Genomic DNA, 25,442 nt, shown 5'->3' with positions numbered 1-25,442 from the left:
CGGTTTGGGGCTCTATGCAAATCATAATAGAGCATAAAATTGCCGTGAACTGTGACTTATGTAAGCATTTACATTTAGTTTCTATTTACTGAGTCAGCGGAACAGTCCCCTGTATAAATCTTGGAAAAGACACACCCTGTATTTATGGGACCAGACAAATAAAAAAGGAATTTGTTCTTTTTTTAAATTGTGCCTATAAAGTAGAGCAGTGTACAAAGTATTTTTTTTTTATCTTTAAAAAGGTTTGATTTGATTTTAATCCCGCTTTTCATCATTAGGTAGGAATTGCCATTTAATTTACAAAATGTATTGTTTCGCAATTATTTTGGCGATTGAGGCGTAATGAGAGAATAAATGAAATCAGGATTACAAAAGGGATTTGTAAAATGGATATCGGTGATAAGATTGGAAATATTTCCAGGAGTGGAGCATTTTTTGATTGGTATGATTTTAGTAATTGATTTAACGTAACAAACGTTCATTAGTTTTACCCAACCTTTTTGAAAACCCATGTTTAATTGAGACGTACTAGTTTTAGTTTTTGTGACTTTGTTATTTCTATGTTCCATTCTACTTAAACTAGGTAGTGTTTACATTATGTAATTGTTCATCAAACATTAGGCGACATTTTGTATAATATAAAACAACACTTCATAAAAAAGTTTATCGTAACAGATATTTATTTTTGTCAAAAAAGGTTTGGACCTAGTCTAAAAAATAAAAGGCGATCACAAAAATAAATAAAAGGCAGAATGATCTTGAGACCTTTTCTGTTCTAAATTTGAATATTACATGAAACGGCTCAGAATTGAGAGAAAATATTGTTTTTGGAGGCAAAGGACCAATGTTTAAACGAGTTAAAGACGGCCATTTTGAAGTCTGTATAAAGTTTCAATCATTGTCTTGAATATTTACGGTTCCATTTATCTTTGTCGTGGTCAGTCTATGATCACAATCGATATCGCTGTTTCACCCAATTTTAGACATTGGTATATTGGAAAATATTCGTAATTATTTATTTTTCAGACTTTTAGGCTAAGGTTAGGTTCTTCTAAATATGTCAACTAAATAGATAGTTTAAAATAAAAATAAAAATTAGAGGTCACTTGGGTAACAACGGTAAGGATTGCTCACGAATTTGTATTTTATTTACGACTTTGATGTAAGCCTCACAGTCGCATTAGGCATAATCCTATAATCCCGAGTGTGTAGGGTGGTGTTTTTCCAAAACGTTCATACCAGTATTTTCTTTTTCAATATTTTTGTGTCAATATTCTTCGATTGCATTTGTTCGCCACCATTATGCATTCCAAATCTCTAGAAATATCGTTTGTCTAATTAAATTACTGTTTTGTTATATTCAACATATTCAAGCTTTATTTATAACTAGTAACTATGTACAAAAACAAGAGAGAATACAATTTCCGCACTCTGACTCTCATAACCTTTAACAAATTGCAATTTCCGTTAAACACAAGCGGCTTTTGGGCTCCAAAAATATGTAAGTGTAATTTTGTTTTTCCAACAGTTTTAGCATAATCTGTAATGTATACTTATATAAAAGTTTTCTGTTACTAAGAGAATGATTGGCTGACTGACAGACAACGCACAGTCAACATTACTAGACTTAGGAGCTGAAAGTTGGCATGTATATTCCTTAAAGAGTATAGGAGAGAGAAGAGGCACACTATTTCTCCTTAATTCTCACGGAAATTGGAAAAATGGGAAGCACCTATTTATGTGAATGACGTCACTGGCAGAAGCTAGTAATCTATATAAAGCGTTCGATTAAACAACTCAACAAGTTTTAAACTTTAGTAGGATATTTTTAAAGTTTAATTTTACTCAAATGGAATTAACTCTTTAAATCCCATGACGTTCCCTATGAAGTTACTTAAGCTACATCCTCAGTACCCTTAATACAAGTTAGCTTTACGTAAACGAGAACGCGTTCAGCGTTCTGATTGGTTGATTCATTTGAGCAGGCCAATCAGAGCGCCGAACGCGTTAAACGTAGAGCAAACTCATACTAAGGGTGCTGATAGTACTTATCATACTTATAGACAGGTTTTACCATTCAAATCTTCTGATAAACTTAGGCCTTGAGCAGCTTCGACATCCATTTTATCTTCAAACACTATTTAATCCAAGGTCTGACTTCCATGGACTCTTTAAATAGATTAACACCAATCAACATGTCTGCACTCTAAAATCTATCAAACACTTTAACTAACAAAATGTTCACAGTTCCACAAAGTTTTTATCAAACACTTATTCAAATCTTCTCTCTTTATACACCTTAATGAAACTAATCGCCGCACAAACACCCGAAACTGTCATTTCCATTATCGACTTTATCACAAAACAATAAAGTTAAATGTTGAATAACAAAACTCCACTTATTTTCACACACACTTAAACATATGTAGTCTGTAATTCCGTATGTGAATTCGCTCTCTGTGTGGGTGCACATCGATTTCGGATCATCTGTCCGAACGTTGTTCGAAACTGCCTTGACATGGAGCAGTAAAGCACGAAGTTTATAGCTCCATTCAGGAGTGCCAGTGCATCCATCAGCTCTCCGAAGAGATCGTAGCACTGCTTGAAGAAGCATCTTCCTAAAACTCCGCTTAGAAGACCTGTGAAGAAAAATATTGTGTTACAATGACTATCTACGTAGTTTTTGATCACAAAATCTATAGACTAAACACAATTTCAGTGTCAGAATTCTGAATATAAAGTTAGTCTCTAAAACTTAGTAGGAGTATCATTGGTTTTCGATTTATTTTTACATGTCTAGGTATCAAAATCCTAAATCCATAAACCTAGTCAGTCGTTACGTATAAATCTTACAAAATCCAAAATCTAATAAAACCTAGACCAAGTAAATCGTAAGCTAGAACCTTGAACTCAACTGTCATATTAAAACAAGACTACATAAAATGGCAATAAAGCTTTTTTTCTAAAAACCGATGTTTACACTCTCTACTGTTACAAAATAGCACTCATTTATTAGGACAACAAGAAAAATTAAAATGAAAACAAAGATATTGGTTTACAAAATCTGAAGCCAACGTAATTAAAAATAGGTACTACTGCGTACTACATAGGCGGTGTTTATGAAAACACACGCCCACTCTATTTCTGTGGTCGGTTAAATTTATTGCTGACTGTTTTGCCTGATTTTCATAACATAACAAACTTCATGAGCTTGTTATTTCTTCGAAGGATTTCTAAACAAAATTTTTATTACGGTTTTAATAGTCTCATTGTAATGAGAAACATGCCTTATTGTCCGAAATTGAGAACAATAGCTAATTTTTAAGAATTTCATAATCGAAAAATCTAATAATACTTACATTGGCCAACTCGTGATTGTAATTCTATATTCTATGAATGAATAAAAATAACTATTATATTATAGCAAAGAAATCTATATAACTATACCTAAGTATATAAAAATCAATTGCTGTTCGTTAGTCACGCTAAAACTAGGAAACGGCTGGACAGATTTAGCAAATTTTGGTCTTGAATTATTTGTAGAAGTTCAGGGAAGGTTTAAAAGGTAAAAAAATTATGTATGAGGCGGTACGACGTGACTTTTGCCGGTTCAGCTAGTTAGTTATAAATACACAATTGAAAAAAGTCAGTGTACCTGGTCTATAATATTATTTTATTTGACACTGACATTTTATTTAATCATGTCAATATATATTAAGTCCCAGACATTGAATTTTCTATTCCATTTGTATACATATACCGTGTCTTATTGCTGAAAAACTCAATAAAAACAAATGAACTCACGAACAAAACGAAATCCTTTAATCTAATTCAAAGTTTATTTTGTACCGATGAAAACCAAGATAAATGATTAGCAATTCGTCAAAACTTCACTGGTTAATAAATCAGTTTATAAAGTTCTCCGAGAAACTGAAAGGGCGATTTGATTAATACCAGACTCATAAAACCTCCTATCTTGTATGTTTAACATCATAGAGAATGGATTTATTAACTCCTCGTATACATTATATTTACTAAACAAATGTAAAGTTCACTGTGCGTAGTAAATTAAGCGAAGATTTGTCTAGAGAATAAAGAAATGTTGCTTACTGTTGATCATATCTGATTGATTAGTGTTTTAATTACAATATCTTTAAAAAAGTGTGGGATTTTGCCTTAGGACATATATTTTAATTGTAATTCTTGCATCAACAGAGGGTTTAGTACGAGTTTGTTTTACGTTTAATGAGATCGAAACGTGAGCGCGTTCGGCGCTCTGATTGGCCTGCTCGAGCAAACCAACCAATCAAAGCGCGATCGCACTTTCGTTTCTATTTCAGCGTAAGGGAAACTCGTACTTGTACAGAGCTACATTATCAACGAGTCACAGATATTAGATTATTCCTTTTGGGAAAAGAAGAATAAACGATGCTACCTCGTTTATAACACAGAAGACCACTCGCTTTATAATAAGCAAATACGTATCTATAATAAATAAATAGATAAGAACCTACAATTTTTAAACTGACATGGTCACTAACACTAACATTAGAACTAAAGACGAATATCATCATCATGATCAAATATCGGAAACTCGAAAAAAAAACTAATACACATGGTAAATATCCCATCTTAAGTTCTAATGTTAAAATAAGTAGGTACCTATCATAATAGAACTGTTCTCACCTAATATTCCTTGAGGAAACTCCGTCAGCAAGAACAGCAGTAACACTGCAACCAGCATCTTCGTAGTTCTGTCAGTTCTTCTCTCAGCTTTAGACCGTTTAGTGGACTTTCTGGTGAAGACATTCCCGTTGCCATTGACAACCGTGGTGGCTGGACAAGCACTGTAGCCTTTGAGCGCTTTTTTCCTACTATTAGCTCTGTATAGCGCTCTTATCAACCAGGCGCTGATCACAGTTAAAATGACGCATGGTAGCAACTTTATAAGTACGGCGTGCACCCAAAAGTTTATTTGGTACAGGCTCCCATTGTAGTTTGAATCCACGAAGTATACTTTGGTCAGCATGTTTCCGCTTTTGTCGAAAGCGAAGTCTTTGTGTATTGTGAATACCTGTAACAGAAATTGTTTTTATTTGGTTATGTTTTTAGATATATTAATTTATGTCTAAGTCTACCTTTTCTATTCATTTTTTTACTAGCTTCTGCCAGAGACTTCGTTCGCGATCCCGTGGGATAAAATGTAGTCTATTACTCAAGTCAACTCATACCCTGTCTATCTACCAAATTTTATAAAAATCCGTACAGTAGTTTCAGCGTGATTGACGGACAAACATCAAAACAAACAAAGTTTAGGTATATGTTTGTTTGTTACCCCTTTAAGTCAAAACGGCTGAACGGATCGGGATGGAATTTAGAACAGAGTTAGGTTTTGGTCTGGAACAACACATAGGCTTATCATATACTTTTTATCCCACGAGAACCGCCGGCAAGGACGCTGGCTGAAACTAATAGTTATTTCTTACAAGTCTTTATTTAACACTATCTGTATTCTACAGGTGACGAAGGTATTGGCAAACACCAATTTTTAAACTGAACAAAGCAATTTCTTTTTTCTCTACATTATTAGTTTCTCAATTTCTTCAGAATAAACAGCTATTACCAAGACCTCTTTAAAAGCAATATCTTGTTTACAATTTCATTTACAATAGAAAAGGCTCCTTTTCCCCTATTCCCTAATTTCCTTTAACACTTGAATTCGACCTTTACTTTATAGAAACATCGATCATGTTCCGCAACAATTCAGTAGAAACACTTTGGTATCGATAAGATAATATCTCGATTCTCGATATCACTTTTTGCCTGACCGAACTCGAAATTAGCAATCTAACACTCGTCCGATAACTTGCAACCGATGAGCTAATTGTGCATCTAACACCTAAATTCAATCCAGAATCAAATAGAAGTATCGTTTACTTACACATTATTAACAACTTAAAAATACCTAAAAAAGGAATAAAAACTAACTTAAAACTGAAATAAAGAAAAATAAAATAAAAATTCTCGTTAGGCGTCGAAATATTCGTCCGCATCGCTGTTACTGGGGAACGTTCCCAGAAGACTGGGTGTAGGCTCAGCTCGCCCCTTGGATCTCGCCCCTGATTGCCTAAGTGCATCAACTCGCCCCTTAAATTATTAGATACTCCAACTCGCCCCCGATTGTTGGTTAGTTAAAAGTACTGTCAGCACTCTAAGTTTATAAAATATTTAAATGAATATTTTTTCTTAAAACTTCAATAATGCTTCTTATAAAACTCTCTCTTCTTCAATAAAACTTCAAAAATTTCAAAGGGTTTTTTTTTATGAAACAAGCCGGTAACCGAGCAGACGTATTACCTGATGGCAAGCAATCGCCGCCGCCCATGGACACTTGAAACACCAGAGGCGTTACAAGTGCGTTGCCGGCTTTTTGGGAGTTAGGAATTTAAGGTTGTTGTTCGGGAATCGGGGATGGGGAAGATTGGGAAGGGGGGAATTGGGCCTCCGGTAACCTCACTCACACAACGAAACACAACGCAAGCGTTGTTTCACGTCGGTTTTCTGTGAGGCCGTGGTATCACTCCGGTCGAGCCGGCCCATTCGTGCTGAAGCATGGCTCTCCCACACTTAAATGCCGCAAGGGGCGAGTCGATGCATCAAAATTATTATTTAATTGTTAAATTTTTCACTCGCCCCGTAAGGGTTTTCGTAAGGGGCGAACCACAACTCCAAATTAATAAAAACGGGGCGAGTGGAACATTTTAATCGGAAGGGGCGAGCTGATACTACACCGAAGACTGGCCGCATTGCCACGTTGAATGGCAATGCTTATCTTCTGACCGAAGAAATAGCCAGCCTTCTGGTTACGCGTAGAAATAAAATAGAATCAAATATAAATATAGATCGCGTAGAATCAAATTGAAGAGCATAACATTACATAACATGTTTTTTTTATTCCTCGAAAGACTAGGCTATAGGTAACAAGCGAGATTTTTTGAGACTGGCGACATAGGACTAGCTCATAAATCATACTTACAAACCACTACAAGACATTACACCGAAACCAACAACACTAAAACTAATCCCCTACAACATGGATGCCTACGAAACTCAGATAATGTTGGAGAAATCAATTAATTAAGGTGAGGCAACCTTGGCTACAATAATGGCATAGTTCCACGCTATTCCACTGACATCAATCGCTCTACAGGAACCAACGAGTATCGTAAATCATTGTGTAGGAAATAACACTTCAATCAACCGAGATAGAGGCGAGATTTGCTTGGAAGATTCCTAGACATTATCCCGTGAGGTACCTGTTCTGGAGTATATGTTATTGTCTGAATGGAATCTTAGAATGAATACTGTTGAGAGGATATTACCGTATATCTTTGGAGATGTGTACTTAAGGAAGCCTCACTTTTAAGATATATCAAACATATTATACAGCATAATGGTGGTATTTGAAATGTGTGAAAAAGAAAAATGAGTCTCTTTTTAAGTCAACTAAAGAGACATCTTGTACAACTGTTACGCTAATGTGTAACGGTGGTCATGTCGCAATGTTTAAATCGCTGGACCAAAGGAAAGTAACGAAAAAATCTTTTATAATTTTTAAATTTCTCGGGTCTGGTAAAGTATTGCTTGGATTTATTCGGCTTTTCAAAAATTTTTCATTAGCAGCACGGAGTCTAGAATTGTGAAAGAATTGTGTCCAGTATACCTATATAGTAATAGGCTCACGTTCTATTATATAGGACTTATAACACAAATAGTGCACATTGTATTGTAGCATTACGTGCCGCAGAGACGCACCTCAGCCTACCCCTTTGAGGATAAAAGAGGAGGAGAAATACAATTATTTTAGAATCATAAACTAGCGGGTTTATATATTTGTACCTACCTATCTATCTACTTACCTATATATCAATATGTCTAAAACACGTCTAGAACGTACGCTCAATGTACCATGATCTACTTTTATAAATGGACTGACGAAAAGAAATATTTGTTAGTAAATGTAAATATGGACTGTGTAGCTCGTCTGTTCTGTTGAGTCTAAATAACTCTTACGTCTTGGTTGTCTAGAAAGTAGGGATAGGTAGGATTGTGAGATATATATTCTTACTAGATTCTTCTAGCGCTTTAAGCTACTTTTCCCATGTGATGAAAAGTGGCCTATGTATTATTACAGACATTTACCCCTGTCTCAAAGTTCAGCTCGATCCTTTCAGCCGGTTTGACGTGATTCAGTAACAAATATACATCCACAAGTTCAAAAGCTCACAATCACATTTATAAGTAATATTAGAAATATTTAGTAATAGTAAGAGTTTTCAGAAGTTATTTCGTTTATCTCATATCACATGCCAGAGCCTTTATATTAAAATTAAATAATGGTTGAACTTTGTTGCTAATTAAAATTATATTGTTCATCAGCAAACAGGTTTGAACCGAATATAGCTGAAACACAGAACCTGGGCCTGGCAAATATCACTGTGAAATGTCACTGAATAATTTAAAAAATGCTAGATAAATTTGTAGTATAGGAAATCATTCAAATATACATGAACATATCCTATATGACTGACACTTGTGTACCTTTTGAAAGATCAATGGTAAATCATTTGTGTGATAAAGGGTTGAAGGCTACAAAATAATTTAGTATGGACTATGGAGTATGGAGTATACTCCAAATATAGGTATATGTATAGTATGATAGTCCTATGTCAATCTTAATATACGATCTACTTTACACATACTAGTACTACTACTTTAATTATATTTGGTTTAAAGTATATTCTCGATTTAAGCTTTGTTTTATTATTCTTTTGTTACTTTTTACTTTACTTAGTTACACTCAGTGTCCTGATTGTAATCATTTCCTCTGTCGAATGACTGCAGGAAAAATGCCTACTGCGTATTTATCTACCTATAAGCTAGCAAGCTAGCCTACTGGGTAGCTGACTGGCAGTACCTATAAGTATGTACCTGTAATGTGTTACGGATGCAACACACAAACTGTACGAAGGGATGTACGAGTATATGAATAAATAAATATTTAAATAAATCTATGTATTTTCAAAGAGCTTTATGCTTAAAACAATACGATTGTTCGATATTTCATATAATCATTAAGAGATAATTAAGTAAAAATTTCTTCAAAACAAAGTTTCAAATTGGACACAGACATCCAAAGACCACAGATTCATTATTTTTTTTTAATGTTCATAATTTATGACTGCAGCTCTTTAATACGTGTTGCTATGGAAAATTGGATTTAATGTATAAACTGGTATAAACGCTTTTCGTTTCATATTTCAATGTATTTTCATTCCTGTAATATCATTTCAATTTCTGTAATAAACGACAGTATTGAATTTGAGTTTCTGAAAAGGGCTTAATGATGTAACGTTGAATAATTTGTTCATTGGCATAAAAGTTCGGTTGAAAAAAAAAATTCCGATACATGTTCATGTTTTTATAAAAAGTTTAATTTTTATTTTTATTTTTATGGTTTCTTTAGTTGATTTTTTATAAAAACCGCCAATAAAGCGTATCGCCACGTCGAGCAAGTACGAGTACATATTGTAAGATGTTTTAATTTCTAAATTTTACTCCAGAATATTTTCTATAATTACCAGATTCTGCCAGCGACTTCGCCCGCATTCCCATGGGATAAAAAGTATCCCATCACCTAAGACAGCTCATAATACCCTGTCTGTATACCAAATTTCATCAAAATCAGTTCAGTAGTTTCTATGATTTACCGACCAGCTTTTTGTATAAGTGCGAGCAAGCTTAATAGTATTTTCCACTGTTTACCACCAGTTATCTATAACTATGCTCCAAGAAGCATACATATACTTACATAGATATCGTGTTACGACCAGGGGCCGTATTATGAACTCTTATTTCCAGTCAGTTTACGCCGTGAATTGAATTGCCTGGCTAATTCGTATTATGAACACTACTGCCAGCCAGTCAGTGGTCACGTGACAATACAAACCGATTTCTGCACGACTTTTGGCTGGCTGGCTGGCGTTTACGCGTATTATGAACGCTATTTTGACGTTTCAATTCTCATGTTAGTTGTCAAATTACGACTTTCAAAACAATTCAATAAAAGCGTCTTACTTGCAGCTTAAACTGAATTGCTTAGTCTTGAAAAGTTTGTTTTAGGGTTTTTATTTAGTGTTTTTATCATAATGTGTGAGGAATTGGTCATATTTGATTTTTTGGCAAGTAGTGACGAGGAGCCGAGGCGCCAAATGGCCATACAGCGTAAAATACGCTAACAATGTGACCCATTCTCGATCGATGACCGTGAATTGGTTAAAAGGTATAGGCTTACCGAGGATTTAGTGCGAATCTTTGCGATGTGCTTAAACCTCATGTCTGTGCAAAAAACATAAAAAACATCAATTGCAAAAACATCCAGAAGATGTCAGCCAAAACTTCCCTTCGACATCAACAGAAGAGGCTTTTATTGTCTGACGAAATCCGAAATTACAATGGAGAATATACCACCTCAGGCATGAATGTTCACGTGGGTGACGTGGCATTACCAAGGAAGAGGTGCACCGGCTACTCATAGAAATAAAAAAACAAAAATTGAAAATCGAAAATAAAAATTCAACAAGTACTTGTTGCAACCGAATAAAATTGCAAATAAAGGAGAAGGGGACTTTTGGGCCCAGCAGTTAACTAGTTGAAATGTATATTAAAAAAACCGTCATATTTTTCTAAGGGAAATCACAAAATATGGCACCTTGTTTCTATCTAGGAAGCGAGAAAACTTAAATTAAGTTATAAAACTAAATAATCATTTATGTATAACGGTACTCTGTGATTTAAACTTCTTAAAACACTTCTGTCTGTCATCAGTCAGTCACCGATTGACAGATGACACTCGTTCGTTGTGTTTCGTTCTGAGTGCGCACGTATTTTCCATGTTTTATTGTTAAACCCCACGACCTCGGCTTTATAAAGGACTTTTGACGGATCTTGCATCTCTAAATTACCTGACTCTCTATTTTGGACAACTGTTTAAGCCTATCAATCGGATATTGACGACATGGATCGCTGTGTAAATTGTACGATTGCGACTGTTCGCAGTAACTCTGTTGGCAAAAGAGTCTTGGAAGATGAGGCGATTTTATCAGTTACCTATTCGTCAGTGGCGTGCATCTCAGCCTGTATAATATGGTATCTCAGTTGGGAAAGCAAAAAATATACGTACCCCAACCCCCTACACAATTCTAAGATGACATTCTCCTAATTATTGAAGATGAATAATACATATTATTTTATACTAATATTGGTGTTTTATTTATATATCCTCCTGTCCCTTTTTTAGTTTTTAAAAGGTTAGTGCCTACTGCTTCTAATGGCCTATGCACACCACGTTTTTTAAACGCGCCGGTGCCGCGCTTTTGTATCGATACAAACGTATTTTTTTTTGTTTTATTTTCAATGTATAAGTATACAAAGCACATACAATGCCACCAACCACTTGTAATTCCCGCCTCTCGTTGAGTTGAATCAACTGCAGTGTACAAGCGGCGTTCGGAAACTATATCTATATCACATAACGTACAAGTCCAATTTAAATTGTTATCCAAGGTCAATATTATTTGATTTATATTTCACTATGTTTTGTACGTATTGTTTTATGATATATTCTGTTTTGGAAATATATTATCTTATGTTTCAATACTAAAAGAAAACCGTAACTTACCGAACATAAAAAATGTATGCTTCCGAACGTCGCCGGCAAACATTACAAACCAGTCATAGACCAAGTAAACAATTCAGAAGGCGGCCTAATAAATGTATGTCATAATACGAATTTTAGCCAGGCAGTTTACGGGCGTGAAGTGAATTGCCTGGAACTTGCATGGATGTTTAAAAGTTCATAATACGGCCCCTGCTTTTTGTCTTAGTCGAGCAAGCTTTTTAGTATTTTCCACTGCAGTACTCCACATGAAACTAGTAACCACCTAGGTACCTACTACGCTCCAAGAAGCACACATGATATCATGTTACAACATGTTCCGAGTAAAAATTTAAGCGGCCATCTTTCTTTTACGATTATAAAGTGCCATGAAGAAAACATGTACTCGACATAAAAACTCAATTTCGCGAGCAAAGTTAATGAACTTGGTTAGTCGGTAACCTTCCCTGTGCTTAGTAAGACGTTTTAACTGCACCTGTTAAACTTTAAACTTTAACTGAAGTGTTATTTAGTTCTTTGCTAAAAGTAAGTAAATTGGAAGTAATTATTAAAGTCGGTTAGGGGCTACTAAACTAACTTTGGGTAACTATAGCCTTGAGCCCAGAGCCCATTTGTACTAATGGTTAAGAGGTTTAATGTTACTTAGCCAATAAAATACTCATGTAGGTAATCCACAGTAAAAAATACCGAAATAACCACCATAAGTATAAGTGTGGCAGAGTAATGCTTCGGTACGAATGGACCGGCTCGACCGGAGTGATACCACGGCCTCACAGAAATCCGACGTGAAACAACGCTTGCGTTGTGTTTTGTTTTGTGAGTGAGGTTACCGGAGGCCCAATTCCCCCCATTCCAATCTTCCAATCCCCGATTCCCGTACAACAACCCTTAAATTCCTAACCCCCAAAAAGCAGGCAACGCACTTCTAACGCCTCTGGAACGAATAGATTTTTAATATTCATACCCCATATCATTCGTATTGCCTCCACAGCGTAACTGTCATATATAGTATGAAACCTTACAGAATGTCAACGCGTGATATAATTTATATACACAAATTTTCACCTACAACATGCGCTTTGAAAATCTGTTATTACGTATAAAATATGCATTCCTGCTTAACTTTTTGAATATAATAAAATGGGATATGCTGTTGCTTATCTCTGTACGAAACATCCATTTCATCTCCATTATTCTTCTCATATTTCTTCAACCTTTATAGGATTAGGAGATGCATGTACAGACATATTTTAAAATATTTGGAAAATGCCAAAACGCTATCTTACAGTCAGTAAACTTTTCCAAGATGTAGAGAGACTTATGAACCTTAAATCTTTGTAAATAAGGATGAGATACTATTTATCACTCAATAACAATAAAAAATACAGTGTTTTAAAATGCAACGTTACGCTTTTTATCCCTGAAGAGGTAGGCATTACAACACACAAAGCCGCTATACAATGTACCTACACCCACTTTTCACCATTTGTGTTAAAGTCCCATGTAATAGGGAGGGGGTGAGCCTATTGCCATATACTGGGCACAATTCCAGACTCCGTGCTACTACTGATAAATTATCGAAAAAAGCCCAGTAAATTGCCTGACCCGGCAATCGAACCCGAGAACCCTTGTCCGGCAGTCGCACCTTGCGCAGTAATACTTTTCCCGACCCAGGAATCGAACCCGAGATCCCTTGTCGCAACCAACGAGGCAGTCAGTGTGTTAATAATAATTAATAAAATTGGAAAATATATATTTTTTTAATACTTACAAAATACGAAGGTATGCAGAGTATAGGCGGCAGTATGAAGCTGAGCAGGATGGCGAGCGTACATCTCCGGTCCGTGCATAGCGACGGACTGTATGTTGGGTATCTGGGGACAAAGTTATATATTAATAAACCAGAACATTATAAACTATCATCAACAACAGCCTATAAGTGGCAAGCACTAGCACTGCTAACCAAAGGCCTCTTCTCGCACGGGGAAGGTTTATGCATTAATCACCATATTTACTTAATGCGGGTTGACGATTTCAAACTTATAATCATAAGAAACAGGTTTAATCGATATCAGAAACCACCATGATGATAACAAAATATCATATCAGATACTGTAAAAGATACTAAACACGCATTTTTCCAGTAGATACACAATGTAACCCAATTAAAATTATTTACATTAATTAACATTGTCCATAAACCTCCCAGTAAATCATATTTTACTGAAAGCCAGCATTATTTTAAAATGGCAATTATGAGACCAAACAACGTTCGTAAATTCAGGTCAAAGGTTGTTAACTTGTTCTATTTCAGTCCAGTTTTTGACCTGTCCTTAGTTAGGCAGTTGTCCCACCGGCAACGATGAACGAGTAACGAGTAGAGCTAGAACTAGAAACGAGTTAAGCGAGACGTGGCGAGCGAGTGTGTAGTTCTGATATTTGTGTAGCTCGGCTACAAGCGAGTGTGCGAGTGAGGCGGGCGATTACTCGCATCAGCGCACTGTAGAAAAATGACCATTGGTCGCTTGGCGAGTGTCGCCGAGCGAGTGTTATCTTTCATAGCTCTTGTCGCTCAGCGACAAACTAGTGAAGCGAGCACTCGCCGGCAGTGTGAACAGTCAGCGATCAACTATTTGTATATGCATCTCTTATGTTTACACGGAAAGTATTGTACGTTTCTTGAGCGAGAAAATAGCTGATAGTTAGTCGTTCACTCGCCGTTGGTGGGACAACTGCCTTAGTAACATGTTATTATTTTTTGAGGAAAACTTTGGTCTTGAAATCCTGTGTGAACAAGGATTTTTAATTGTGGTGAACTAACCCGCGTATGTCTTATTCCAGACCATAATCTACCCCTGTTCCAAATTACATCCCGACCACTATAGTCGTTTTGTCGTGATTGAGTAACAAATATACACACAAACCCCCATGGACACCCGAATGGCCTTTTGGGGATTGCGAATTTAAGGATTGTTGGGGAATTGAGGTTTGGGAAAATTTTGGACGGGGGTAATTGGGCCTCCAGTAACCTCACTCACACAACAAAACACAACGCAAGCGTCGTTTCATGTCGGTTTTCTGTGAGGTCGTGGTATCACTGCGGGCGAGCGTAGGCATCATTCTCCCACACTTAAAATATTAACTAACATAGCGTTCAGAAAATGACTTGCTCGAAATTTTGCTCTAGTATTATCCGCGTCATGCTCATTTGCTTAATCATCAGGAAGCTCATGCACAAATTGGGTCAGTGTGTCTTATCCTATGGGAGAGGGGAGAAGCATTCTATTATGATCGATATATTTGTTCATTATGTCGATGCCCAGAGAAGAAAAACACACTCAAGTTTCTAATAATCTAAAGCATTTTCCTGTTATATTTCCAGTCTATTAATATTCGAGACCATAAAAAATGGGGGCTTTTTCTGTCGATCATACCCGAAACCCCAATCACAGCAGTCACTCTTGTGATCAATCAAACCAATAAATATATATTTTTTTAATAAAAACAAAAATAACGTTTCCCCACACTAGGATTTTCTCCTGTGTCGTTCACAAACATAGAAGTACACATGCACTTGACACCCAGACCCGAAACAATAATTTGTGGACCTCACAATCCGTGCGGGAATCGAACCCGCTACACGTTGCGCGGCAGGCGTTCCGTTCAGTCAAAATGACTCTGTAACATACATAATTATTATCGATTCAAAATCTCCGAGGGAGTAATGACCTCTGCAAAATTTTGAGGATCAATTCAAAAGTCCTAAATATTTAGGTACTTCTATACAATAAAGTTTAAACACAACAAGTAGGTAGACAGTCACAGAATGCACTAACACATTGACCTAATTGAAATAAAAACGGTCAAGTTGTCATTACCTACGACTGAGCAATATGTCCTAAATACCTAAGCTACAGCGATAAGCTAGCAAATAAACAAAATGGCACTTCTGACCTTCAAGTTTAATATGTTTTTTTAAAGGTGAAAGCGTCATTTGCAACTTAATGCTTATTTGTACCTACAGGGAAATTGTGGATGCATTTGTTTACTCGTATATTGAGTATTTAGGTAACCTAAATATTGAAAACAGTATGTATACACAAATCAATCGATATAGAGGTTAATTCACTGAAGGTTCAAAACCACAGACTCAGGAGAAAAATGGCTTAGGATCAGTCTGTAATAGCTAGATAAATGATACTTCAGCACTAGTCAACGAATGATACAACGGTATGGATAGATGCACACTTAATTTACCACTCGCTCGGGTGAAAACTTCTTTTTGCGATTATTGCATAACCGTTGTTGTGATTTACTTGTTATGACTGTTGCGGTTAGTGCCGAACTTTAGTTATGGTTTAATGGTCAAGGTTATGTGCATTATTGTCACGGAAGCTAAATTGCATTTAGTAGGGGACGCTCCAAACCTTCTTTTCTTATTAGGTTTGTGTACACTATAGAACAAAAATGAAAGCACTTGGGGCAATGTTAGTAATAAGTACGTGAAAATATTTGTACGCATCGTCGCGATGGTTTATTTTCTATCAACCCCAATAAAGTTTGCTATACAATAACCCTTAGGTACAATCTAATTTGATAACAAAAAGGTCTAGACGATAGACAAGCCTATACAAATCATATAAATCAAATAAGTAAAACAAAGTATTTTTCAAGGACTGAAGTTTATAGTTCGAGGAAAGGTGTTTGTTTTAGTTATACTATTTGTTTTGATTGTAAACAAATATTGTTTACAGGTTAAATTAGAACAAATTGATTAAATTATGAGATTTGTAAGATATTATCGTTGTTACAATTGGACGTGGCATGTCTTGTAGTGTCTTGTTATTCTGTAGAGGTACATATTAGTTTATAATACACTTCTCTTTGCAATTTAAAGCCGTATCTATAAATATTAGAGCTCGTGTCTTCTGGATCAACCCTTTAGTGTCATTTCACATGCTCCAATAGGTGCCAGGAACGAAGAGGACTTACTGCCGCAATGACAGTCGTTTAATGATTCCTTAGTAATGATTTTGTTCCGAATACAATTGTTTTGTCCCTAGCAATTGCTAACGACTGGGTTAAGTAACCATTGAAAGACTACGGTGACTCTGAGTACGATGGTTAGTGTTTGTGGCCTTTCCCTCATAATTAGGTCTCGCTAAAAGCATGATAACAACACTGATTCTAAGATTATACGCATATATCTCACTCCTTATTACATTACTTTAAATAGGAGTTATACCTACTAGAATAAATGACAAACAATGGGTGTATCGTGCTCGTGTACCTACATCAATCTCTTCTCACTTCCTAGGCGTGAAAGGGAGCGATGTTTTGTAGAATGAAATTAAGTTTCACACAAAGATAAATTACAAGGTTCTCTGAAAACAACAACTTAAGCAACTGAGGAGTGACTGAGTTAATAGAAATGTAACTTCACTTCATTCAAAAATGTAAATTAATTTGGGACAAAACAAATTAAACAATATACCCTTCTTGCTACTGTTACTACCTGAGTACCTAAATTAGATTATTTAGGATACTAACTTTTCCTCACGGTTTCTCATAGTCGAAAAGTTTAATTTTATTATTTACTTAGGTACTTTAATTTACCAATGTAAAATTATACAGATTTATAGAATAATACAGTGTACAATGTATGCGTGATTTTATCGCATAATACGATTTCTCACAGACAATCTTTGGATGGTTTTATGTCTCGTTCAACAGCTGATAAAACGTGGGTGTTGATACTGTTGATATTGGAAAGATGCACCTTAGAGATTACAATATTATCCGGAGCTGCGGAAAACGTAACAGGTTACCGGGGCTCCGGCTCAAAGGCAAGAGAAGGAACGGGGTAGTTTCTAGTCAGAGTCTGACACTCCCTCTCACCTCACCCATAGCGGGAAAAGTCATCGGATGATTATACCCCTCAAAACAACGAGGCGTGAGAGGTCACTAGATGATCCCCTTCACCCCAAAAAAACAGAATAAAATATTAAGATTTCAAAAGCAACAATGTGCCTCCCTAAGTTTTAAGTCCCTAACAAATAGATAAGAAATATCAAGCGCCTTTTAATAGAAAACGCTTCGTACCGCAAATCAAAATGTATGGAATTGACATTAGCTTCCGAAATATCGCGCGATGGAATTCAAACAACAATCGAAATCGAATCACGTCAGAACGATTGGCTGATTGTTTGTTTGTATGAACGGTCTAATCTCCCGAAATAATGGTTCAATTTCAAAGAACGTTTTTGGAATCTCATCATAAACTGATCTGATTTGGTTTTTATCGTGTCCATTATTCCTAGGACAAGAAAAAAAATAAAATATCTGGCTACCTACCAAGAATCTTACTTAGCACCTGTGCAAAACCTAGTATGGCCAGTAGTAACGCAAAGCAAGAGCCTATTGACATAAACTGGGCACAATTCTAGACTCCATGCTACTACTGAGAAATTTTCGAAAACCCGACAAAAGCCAAGTACTACTTTGCCCGACCCGGGAATTGAACCCGAGACCTCTCGTCCGGCAGTCGTACTTGCGACCACTCGACCAACGAGGCAGTCGAGTCGAGGCCACTACTGTAGTAGGTGTAGGCTCAGCTCGCCCCCTGGATCTCGCCCCTGATTGCCTAAGTGCATCAACTCGCCCCTTAAATTATTAGATACTCCATCTCGCCCCCGATTGTTGGTTAGTTAAAAGTACTGTCAGCACTCTAAGTTTATAAAATATTTAAATGAATATTTTTTCTTAAAACTTCAATAATGCTTCTTATAAAACTCTCTCTTCTTCAATAAAACTTCAAAAATTTCAAAGAGATTTTTTTTTTATGAAACAAGCCGGTAACCGAGCAGACGTATTACCTGATGGCAAGCAATCGCCGCCGCCCATGGACACTTGAAACACCAGAGGCGTTACAAGTGCGTTGCCGGCTTTTTGGGAGTTAGGAATTTAAGGTTGTTGTTCGGGAATCGGGGATGGGGAAGATTGGGAAGGGGGAATTGGGCCTCCGGTAACCTCACTCACACAACGAAACACAACGCAAGCGTTGTTTCACGTCGGTTTTCTGTGAGGCCGTGGTATCACTCCGGTCGAGCCGGCCCATTCGTGCTGAAGCATGGCTCTCCCACACTTAAATGCCGCAAGGGGCGAGTCGATGCATCAAAATAATTATTTAATTGTTAAATTTTTCACTCGCCCCGTAAGGGTTTTCGTAAGGGGCGAACCACAACTCCAAATTAATAAAAACGGGGCGAGTGGAACATTTTAATCGGAAGGGGCAAGATCCAGGGGGCGAGCTGATACTACACCCTGTAGTATACCTATGTCTTATTAAAAAATAATTAACTATTATAAGTATTTGCTATAGTCTTTTATACTTAGGTGATTCAAGAAACACTCATACCTACGTAAATCTTCACGAGATCTTAAATAATAATTAAACAAACAAAATAAATAAATAAACAAACACAACAATGCAGCTACTTACTTGATAGCTATATATCTCCAGACGGCTAGTGACAACGTGAGCAATATGGACGCGGTGTGCAGGATCTGTGTGAAGTGGCTGTGGAACAGCATGTACACTGCCCAGGAGTACGGACGCTCCTCTTGGTCTGGGAATAACTGGGGAAAGAAAACTAAAGTCAGTATTGAGCATATGTCTTTTTTTAACGTCGCTGTTTTATATCCCATTTGTTATTACTAACAACGAATTTTCTTCTCTTTTCTCTTATCCTCAAATATTATCTTCTAATTTATTTAATTGCGGGATCCAACACAGTCATTCTTGTCCCTGGCACTTCAGTGTTCCAGTCTTTTCATGGTTGTATCTACTGCTTTTCTTCACTGTTTGTCAGTGGTGTCTAAATTATCTTAGAAAGTACATATAACTCGCAAATGTCACATTGGTACTTGCCGTTGGTAGGTTTCAAACCCGCACTCTCATGCATAAGAAGCGGGCGTCTTAAACCTCCAGGCCAGCACGACGCAAAATATACATACATACGTCACGCCTTTAAACCCCGAAGGGGTAGACATAGATGCACATTTCACAATTTATGTTGCAAGTCTTGATGCACAACTTAATTTTCGTAATGTTATAGGTGGTGAGCCTATTGCCATATACCGGGCACATTTCCAGACTCCGTGCTACCACTGAGAAATTTTCGAAAAATCGAAAACAGCCCAGTAATACTTCGCCCGATCCGGGAATCGAACCCGAGACCCCTTGCCCGGCAGTCGCACTTGCAACCACTCGGCCAACGAGGCAGTCTACGCAAAATATACGCAAAATATACTAGTCTATCTACATAATATTGACGCAGCTACCACTCACCAGGTACCTGTAGATGGCGAAGGGCACGTACTCCAACATGACGAAGACATCAGCCACCGCCAGCCACTTCAGCAGCCTGTTGATGGGGGTCACAGCAAGGTCCCGTCGAGTCAATACCGCTACGTTCAGTGCATTAGCTAAACTACCGAAGAGACAGACCTGTTGAAGTACAAATAATAAGTTAATGAGTATAAAATTGATATTAATGATTAACTTAATATAAAATTATCCCTTTAATTTCTTTGTAAGATTGTTGTAAAGACGAGTCTATATTTTAACAATTTTGGCTCGTTGGGAAAGAATGGGACTGACCCATTTAATTTCCCTCTTCGCTAAAATTCTTTTTTTGATTCCTCATTGCTAAACATTGAGCATAAACATTATCTCGAGAATATCGGAATCAAATAGTCAAATTTTATGACTGCGTTTTTGGCGCGGTGGCTGGGCAACCGATTGCCGCGCAACGTATAGAAAACTCTTTGTGTAATCTATAAATTGTTATTTCGGGTCTGGATTTGTAAACGTGCCGACGACATAGGAGAAAATCTTAGTGTGGGAATACGATTTAAAAAAAAATACTCTCCACTATCTTTCATGTATCCACATGAAAACCTTTTTTAACAGGGCGTTACTAGAGTCAGATAACTATGTTTAGTGCTGATTCCAGATGAAAAACTAAAAACAAAAAATAAGCTACAAAGGGCTTATAAAATATTTACGAAGAACAATATATTTACATTTTAATGTACACACTTTTGCCTTGATTATAAAGTACGTGGAATTAATGTTATCTAGTCCCTCGTGTCAGAAACTAAGCTGTAATTTTGTCTAACGTTACACTCGAAATCTCTTTAAATTATTTAGAGAATAACGAGCCCATTACTTTTAATGTTTTCCAGTAATTTCTACCGTTCTACAAGTGGGCAATTTTCACTAATTTTAAATTGTCTGTCTTTACATTCATCAAGTTTTAGTACCTAAGCATAAGAGCGTTAGCTACGTGTGAATAATTCGGTAAATCACATTTTCGAAAATTTCATGGAAGAACGTGTCTAATTATTGGGAACAAGCACATCAAAGTACCCTAAAATACCAATTTGCTTCATTATATTTTAGTCCTTATCACTTTGCTTTAAAGTTGAGAATCTATAAAGAACTTTGTCAATTTCAGAAAGCTTAATGTGCTGGCATCTCATCGTAAACTACTAAAACAATTATACGGTAGACGCGTATTTGTGATTAATTTTTAATTAACTTACGTTAGTAAATGTGTTATTAACATGATGTGTGATGTTGTGTTGTTTGTGATTTTGGATTTAACGTTAATCTACATCTGGGTAATCATTAATCTTCTACACTTGACTTGGCTTGTTGGCTCTTTGTACTTGTATTATGAGAACAGTACTTACAGTCGATGTCAATACTCTCATCATTATTAACAGCCTATTAGTAGCCCTCTGCTGACCAAAGGCCTCTTGTCGAGAGGGTTTTCCTTCACATATTACACAGTAAAAGTCACATTGGTACCTACCGTTGGTTGGTTTTGAACCCCTAATACATAAGAAATCTTAGATTTTCGATCGGCTTTAGGCTTCTATACTCTAATAACTCTATTGTTTAAATACTACATTTTCACTTTACCTCTGGTTTTAATATTTACATCACCGAGACCTTGAAATTACAATCTTAACACATACAACTAAAGCACAATTTCCTTAAACTCACCAACAAACTAACGTATCCATGGATGCTATTGTATGCGAGAATCAGATCTCGAAATTCCCCGGAGCAATATTCCGACTTCTCACATTCCTTTACAACAGAAATGTTGTATCTACTCCGCCAGTCTTCGAGAACTTTAATAACATCGCCGATATTGTTCGTGTGGTTCTGCCCTCGATGTTTCAGAATGGATATAAACCGTGGATCTTCGAAGAAAAAGTTAAAGGAACTGTTTGAGCCCGCGTAACTGTGAGTGTCATTCTCCGCGAGCATTGTGACGGCTAAAGCACTCATTCATCACTCGCGCGACACGTGCCGTTTCTATTCCCAACAAATCTTCTTGTAATTCTATTCAACGGCTTTCTCATATCGTGTGTTTCTCAATCCTGCAACAAACAAAAATTAAATGCTTCATTTCCTTCAAAGAAAAAACAACCCTATTGTTTGTTTTATCAAGTCGTAAATTATATCTTTATCGCTTTCCACCGTATGGTATAATATGATAATAATATTGATATGAAGCAGGAAATCTTTGATCAAATAATAGCCAGACGTAACATAGACTTGGATGCTAAATTTTAAATAAATAGGAGTAATTTTTATTAATACTTTGGCATCTGATAACAGCTATTGCGTCAAGGAATACTACAAATCTATATAAACTACAGCACAAAGTTTTCCTTAAGATTTAAACATAGAAGCGTGATTTTGATAGTAACGTTACATTCATTTATAGTATTCTAGAAAGAATGGCGAACAAAAGTAAATCTTCTGTTTTGTTGTATGAGTAAGTATGTACATAAAGAAACAGGTTGTTGACACAGGAGAGGCCGGTATCAGATTGAAGTCAGCGTTTTGTTTGTGTTGGTATTTCTTTTTGTTCCTTTTAATGTATGCAACATCAAGTTATGCTACGTAGTTAAAGGACTCACCACTGGATCATCTATAGGGTAAAGATATTTCTAGAAACACCTATCGATGGTCAAGGACGTATCCTTGAACTTGCGCACATAAATGTTCAATGAAACTTTACCACGTAACGAACCTAACTGAAAACGAACAGATTTTGGAAATTATCCTCTAAGGGAATGACATAGGGCTGAAAGTTGCATAAAACTTTGTTCCTTGGATAGATTTATTGCCTACATCTGTCTATCTGTGTGTCAATTTATAGATTCAATTACAACTCGATTGAATGAATAGTTCATTTGAAACGTTTGGTTTGGTTTAGAAGTCAGATTTTATTGGAAAATAGTCGCTGTAGGTCACGATTTCTTTACTCAGTTGACACAATGGTTTCATGACAACATGCTATGCAACATATCGCGGCTTCAATTGCCATAAGTTAAAACTGTTTATTAAATTCACAATGGTTGTGATCATCGTCGTCTAAGCTTCTCTTGTAATTAAGATGCTGAACATAGGCCTTTTTTTGATGACGAAGGGAAACCTTCAAAAGACGCCTAGGTTTTTGGGGAGAAAGACTAGTGAGTGTGGGATTTCTACCTCACTAAAACCACCTCGGTGGCCACCTTCAGCACCGATAAGGGGCACCGAGTCCTCTAACTAGACCTGCTCCGGAGCCTAAACATAGGCCTAATGACTTTCAGATCAGCCAATTAAAATTAAAAGTGACCTACATTTATCAGCTCCGTCAGGCGTCATCTCCGACAGGAGGGATATGTATGATTAATGAGTGTTAGTAAACACAAAAAAGGAGGAAATCCTACCGCAAGGAAGGAAATGAGCGTGTTTTAAAGTTAACAAACGTCAATTAATGACATACTCATTATGTTTACTAGTAAATTGTTATTACTTAATAATATAATTTTTCCTCGAGCTTATCGTTTTTTGTAATACTCTTATTACTTTTTGTGGTAAGTTCACTGCCCTCTATTTTAATATGGGAGCATTTTATCAAGTGTAAAATTGTACACACATGTCACTCTATCACACCATAATATAAATATATTGTGGAAGTTTGTTTGTTAAACTATTGAACAGATTTTAATGAAGTTTGGTATACAGACAGGATATAAGCTGACTTGGGTATTAGGATACTTTTTATCCCACGGGGACGCAGGCGAAGCTGCTAACAGGAGCAAGTATATATTGTACAAAAACATACGTTTACAAACTATGTATACAGGGTGTCCCTGAAGTCGACGTCCAACAGGCACCAGATGATCGGCAAGGTTCCAAATGTTATCAGAAAAATATACAAAAAAATCTAAGTCCTACAGTTTTTAAATTACAGTGACGATCCACGAAAAAGTACACCCTGTGCCAGTCTTTTGACTCTTGTTGCTACAAATCTTTATTTTTTTGTCTGCAGTCTTCCTTACATTATCCTGAATAGTGCTCCAGTAATATGGAATCATAAATTTTTAGCCAACTGCTTTAGATTGGAAAACATTGTTAGTTTTAGAGGAACCAAATACTCTGAATGAACACATGCACAATCTATTCTATGTAAACAATCTGCTTGATCCAAAGAGTTCACATAATCTGAAACACTCCTTCTTCCATTACTGCGTCTTCAACCACTCATGCAAAGTTACGAGCAAAAGCTAGCACGTTATAAATTCCAGTGGCTCGAGTTGCACTTACTTTAAAATTTAAGATTATACGAGATTTAATATCCTGAAATCCTCTTTTCTAAATAAATCCAAAACTCACGGATGAAACTCGATATTTTCGTACATATTTAAATGGATCAGTGTGACATATATTTTAAGCTGTATCTTGCAATTTGCATTACACAATATTTATTTATTCTTTTATAATATACTAGCTGAAATCCTGATATTTAAGGATAAAAATCTCTCTCCAAAGAATTAAAGAAATATGTAATACTACAACATTAAAAACGAGCAAACGTATCACACCAAAGGCGTAACAAATGCGTCCTTTTGGGGGTTAGGAATTTAAGGGTTGTTTTGATTCACCAATCGAGGATTGGGAAGGCACTTATGCTATATATTAAAAGTACCTATAAGGGTGGTTGTATACGGAAGGCAGGAAATCATCTGTTGTCTTGTGGCGAGCCATGGAAGAGGCTTATATCAAGCAGGTGCGCCGAACGCGCTCTCGTTTTGATTTCGTTCAACGTTAAACAAATTCGTACTAAGATTATCTACTGAATATTAGCTCATAGGTACAACAAGAATTATTGTTGAAAACAACGTCAACATAAGTTAATAGTAACAAAGAAAACTAAAAGGTATACAATTTACATACGTCTGCACAACAAAGCCAAAGCCAATAGCATCGACAATTATAAAAATAGCAACATCGGTACACATCGACCTATTCAAAACCAGTTTATAAAGGTCTAGCTTTGTAAGATCTTCCCGTACATTCGACGGCCAGGTTATACTGGTTTTGTATACCTTGATATGTAGCTGTGTAGCATGAATTATTCACACTGCATGCTCTTCATTCTTATCCAGGTATCCTTTTGTTGCCCTGTTTTCCATATTTTCAATGCATTTTCTATTTGAATACTTTGTTTATTTTGCACAATAATAGAATTTGAATTCAAGAAAATGAGCATTTAGAATGTCCCGTTTTTATAGATAATTGTACCTATTGATAATGTTGTTGTATTGACAACGTTATCAGGAAATTCAA

At 36.3% G+C, this 25,442-nt stretch overlaps 1 protein-coding gene across 2 annotated transcripts in view; it reads right to left on the bottom strand.

Moving 5' to 3' along the window:
• Positions 1-645: 645 nt before the first annotated feature.
• The window catches only part of LOC118266407 (G-protein coupled receptor dmsr-1), a 64,095-nt gene continuing 39,298 nt past the window's right edge, over positions 646-25,442 (bottom strand). For both annotated transcript variants that reach the window (XM_035579854.2, XM_035579855.2), the window contains exons 2-7: positions 21,813-22,195; positions 20,088-20,246; positions 19,239-19,375; positions 13,509-13,611; positions 4,687-5,074; positions 646-2,639 (exon numbers count right to left, since the gene is read on the bottom strand). In XM_035579854.2, coding sequence (XP_035435747.1) covers positions 2,416-2,639; positions 4,687-5,074; positions 13,509-13,611; positions 19,239-19,375; positions 20,088-20,246; positions 21,813-22,103 — 1,302 coding nt within the window. In that variant the 5' untranslated portion in view covers positions 22,104-22,195 and the 3' untranslated portion in view covers positions 646-2,415. The remainder of the gene's footprint in view (positions 2,640-4,686; positions 5,075-13,508; positions 13,612-19,238; positions 19,376-20,087; positions 20,247-21,812; positions 22,196-25,442) is intronic.

Source organism: Spodoptera frugiperda, chromosome 7, assembly GCF_023101765.2.
Source record: "Spodoptera frugiperda isolate SF20-4 chromosome 7, AGI-APGP_CSIRO_Sfru_2.0, whole genome shotgun sequence".
NCBI lineage: Eukaryota > Metazoa > Arthropoda > Insecta > Lepidoptera > Noctuidae > Spodoptera > Spodoptera frugiperda.
This window is presented reverse-complemented; position numbering and strand designations above follow the sequence as displayed.